Consider the following 4,097-nt stretch of genomic DNA (forward strand, 5'->3'; position numbering starts at 1 on the left):
GGTAGGCTCTCCACCCAGTGTGGGGCTTGAGCTCATGACCCTGAGAGCAAGAGTCACGTGCTCTATGGACTGAGTCAGCCAGGCGCCCCAATCATGACCTTTTTAATAACTGGGAGGCTGAGGCCAGGCGAGGCATCGAGGCTGTCTTCCTGAAGGATCTCTGAGGACCATGGAGAGGCACCCCGTCAGGGGGACAGGCATCCAGCCCTCGCACTCCTCGGCGCAGGGCAGAGCTAGACGCTTCAGCCAGAAAAGCAGAGATTGGCCCAGCCCCATTAGGGCCCCAGAGACCATCTCGTGAGCCATCCCCTCACTCAGCAAAGAAGGCCTAGAAAGAGGGGCAACTCGAAAAAACCACCCAGAGAACTTCCCCACACGTTTGATTGTATAAATAATTTATTTCTGTTCACAGCATCATATATGCATATAAAAGGGAACAGGAACAAAAGAATGTTCAGGACAGAGAATTACAGCAGTAGAAACGAAAACTGAAACCAGGAGACATCGTCCCAACACCATGACAGAGAATCTGTGAAGAGAATCCGTTTGAAACAAAATCGGCCTCCCTGTGTCTATGAGAAACAATTTCAAAAGCTCACGTGGGGAGGCCAACTTCCTCGGTGTGAAACCCATTCATTCTCCAAAGGCCAGGAGGTATAATAAATCACTGATGATATGTAGGAGAGAACTCCCCCAGGACCACTCCAAGGTGATCTGATGTGCGCTTCCTCTGTTTGGTCAGAGACAAAAATGGGCTATTATTAGGTCAAACATGACAGAAATCAACTGAGACTCTTAACTATTAGTGGACACACCACAGGGCTTTACTGCACAATTACGAACAGCTGACTGCACCCTTAAGTCTTGATAATGCAAAACCCAAAATCATGTCGCTTCGTTGGTTAAGCATGACAGGATCTGAACAGTGATCTCGAACCTAAGTATAGTTAGCACGAGATGGTGACAGTATTTGGCATTGGCAATGTCACAAAATAAATATATTATTCTCTCAATAGTGTGGAACTACCAAAATGTCAAAGTGCATAAGAAATTGTTACATGTGAAGAAAATAAAGGAAGATGGATTTTTTTTTTTTTAATAACTCTATACAGAATCTTCAGATGATGGGACCAGCCCATTTAGAAATCAGTGACTATGCTGTCGATATGTAAACCGAAATCCTGCAGGCTTTCACACTTCGTTAGCTCTCTTTTCTCTACTGAGTTCCTACAAAAAGACCAGCATTGGAGAGGTACCAAATTCACCGACAAAAGATAAAAGGAAGATGGGCTAGGTTTCCTCTTTTCCAATATTTCCTATAAGAATTGGGTTTCAAGCAGGAAGCCAGGACTTCAACCTCTGGTTCTTAAATTAACTTTCTGAGTGCAATGGACAATAGGCATGGATTTATAATTTGACTAACTCACATGCCCAAGCATGATCATGCCCAATTTCTATAGGCCTCCTTCGTAAAAGAAATTTCTCATAGTGAGGGGAGGGGGCGATACACATAATTCTACCTGTAAACATGAATTTTAAGAGGAAATAAAAATCAAACAGTTAAGTGTTAAGTTTCCCTTTCGATACTGTGTTTCAGGGTAAATGACATCTTCTGCAAACCAAGACTCAGTCCTGATTATAAAGGATTTTTAAATTACATTATTAAAAATATGTATTTATTCTTCTTTTGCTTAATCTATTTTCCAAAGCCTCTTTCAAGTAAACTGTGAAGTGCCTGAGTACAGTGATCATTACATCACACGCTTTCTTTTATCTCAAGCACTCATTGTCTGCATTTGCTACGAAGGCCAGTTCCCACAAGAATGGATTAGGAAGGACCTCATCCTTGTGCTTTTCCTTCGCTCTTAAATCCATGCAACGAGGTCGGCTTTTGCAACAAGGTGGGGTTTTACTTTTTGGTGCATGACATCAAATACTCTAACGAGACATTTCTAATGAAATACTTAAACCAGATAGGCCACAATGAACCAAATTAGAAATCTGAACATGTTGCCACTTGCAGCGTAAAGGGATCTAAAAGGGCAGAGCAAAGTCTTTCCCCCCCCCCCCCCCAAGGTGAATATTTCCAAGGTGAGTATTCATTTGTAGAATTTTTTTAAAAACATGTCTGAAAACCAAAACCCATCATCAGGCGGTTAGTATTACAAGAGGCATCCCTTGCAAAAACCATCTTGCATTTCAGCACACATCTGCAGCTGGTGTGCTTACACAAACCAATCAGTAGGCTAAGAGATTTTAAGATTCCACACATATGGGTCTAGGTATTTATGCCGATTACACAGTACAGAGGGAGGTCCCTGTATCTACACATACACCCCAACCAGCATTTACGCCAAGAGCCTTACCCTTTAAACACCTTTAACTATCCTGCAAACAGTAAATACATCATTTGCCACCACCTCCAACAGTTTCTTTTTTTTTAATTTTTATTGGTCTCTTTGTGTGATAATGACCTACACATGGACAGTGTCCAAACCCTCTGGAAGATGTCTGATTCCAGGCTGAAAAGCAGTTCTCAATCGAACTGGTCTTCCGTAGCCACCATAAAGCACCAGGAAAGGGGCATCTTCGCGGCCATTCACCAGCCAAGGCCAGCGGAACCCCCGGAGCTCTGGGGCTGCTGTATTGTTCCGGGCAGTCCTCTCATGGCCCAAACCCCCACCTCGTTTGGGCCCAGAGCAGGACAAATGAAATTTCAACAGGGGCCTGCCCTGTGACATAAAATTATCCAGCTTCCAGAGCCCATGAACGCAAGGGGCAGCAGTTACCCGCCCCCCCCAGCACCTCCCACAGCCATCATGCCCCCAAACAGGTACTCCCAGGGTTCTGGGAACCGCATACCTCCGGTAACTCACAGGTGGGAGCCCCCAGTGAGGGCGGGGCAGCCTGAACTTCTGGCCCCGCTGGAGGAAGAAATCGCTTTTGTCTCTGACATCTGAGCCTTCCACCTGGGCCGGGAGGGCGGACAGCAGGCCAGGCACGTCCACTCCCCAGCGCCCCCCACCCATTAGTAGTAGCTCTGGCATCCAGACAAAAGGTCCCCTGAGCTGGGGGTGGGGGCGGATCGAGGGCAGGCTGGCAAGTCAGCGTACACACCCAGGTTAAGTCACTAGTCCTGCGTCTGGGTACACAGATTCCGTTTTAAAAATTCGAAGCATTGCTTTGGTTCTCTGTCTTTGTTCGCGGGCGCAGATTCTCGTTCATCCACCCATCCACCAATCCATCCATCCATCCATCCATCCGTCCATCCATCATCCATCCATCCCTGACCCGCTCGCTCGCTCCCGGCTCGCTCCCCGCTCGCTCCCCACCGGAGCCGGGCGCATTACCGCTTCTTCTTCTGCTTGAGGGACTTCCTGCGTTTCAGGATCATCTCATAGAGCTTGTCCATGCCCTCGGTGAGGCCCTCGCCGATGATGGCGCACGCCGGCTGGACGTGGTAGGTGGTGGCCGGGATGAGCTCGTGCAGCGCCAGCTGCTTCTCGATCTCGGCCACCGGCAGCGACTTGGGGAGGTCCTGCTTGTTGGCGATGACCAGCAGCGGCGTGCCCTGGTTCTCGGCGAACTTGGTCACCTTGTGCAGCTCCGTCTTGGCCTCCTCCAGCCGGTCCACGTCCACCGAGTCCACCACGTAGATGATGCCGTCCGTGCAGCGGCTGTAGGACTTCCACAGCGGCCGCAGCTTCTCCTGGCCGCCTACGTCCCAGAAGTGGCAGCTGATGCCCTTGGCCGTGCCGTTGCTCAGCTTGATCTTCTCCGTGTTGAAGCCGATGGTGGGCACCGTGTTCACGAACTCGTTGAACTTGAGCCGGTAGAGCACCGTGGTCTTGCCGGCCGAGTCCAAGCCCAGCATGACGATGTGCAGGGACTGGAAGGCCGAGATGTTGGAGGAGATGTTGCCCATGGCTCCTCGCTGCGGCGCCGGCCACTGCGGCGGCGACGGGAGGGCGCCGCCCCCCGAGCAGTGACGGGCCCGACGCGGCCGGGCGCACCTGGGCCGCCCCTGTCGCCCTCCGCCGCGGGCACCGGCCCGGCCTCGGCGTCCCCGGGGCGCACGGCTCGGGGGCGTGGGGGGG

General features: G+C 50.5%; 1 protein-coding gene across 1 annotated transcript; it reads right to left on the minus strand.

The window, feature by feature from the left end:
• Window positions 1-384: 384 nt before the first annotated feature.
• Window positions 385-4,041, minus strand: ARL4C (ADP ribosylation factor like GTPase 4C). The gene is made up of 2 exons (XM_044913456.1): window positions 3,351-4,041; window positions 385-3,068 (listed from the first exon to the last, which is right to left on the minus strand). Exons 1-2 carry the CDS (start codon window positions 3,923-3,925, stop codon window positions 3,029-3,031), a joined length of 615 nt encoding a protein of 204 aa, XP_044769391.1. The 5' UTR covers window positions 3,926-4,041; the 3' UTR covers window positions 385-3,028.
• Window positions 4,042-4,097: the final 56 nt, after the last annotated feature.

Source organism: Neomonachus schauinslandi, chromosome 3, assembly GCF_002201575.2.
Source record: "Neomonachus schauinslandi chromosome 3, ASM220157v2, whole genome shotgun sequence".
Classification (NCBI taxonomy): domain Eukaryota; kingdom Metazoa; phylum Chordata; class Mammalia; order Carnivora; family Phocidae; genus Neomonachus; species Neomonachus schauinslandi.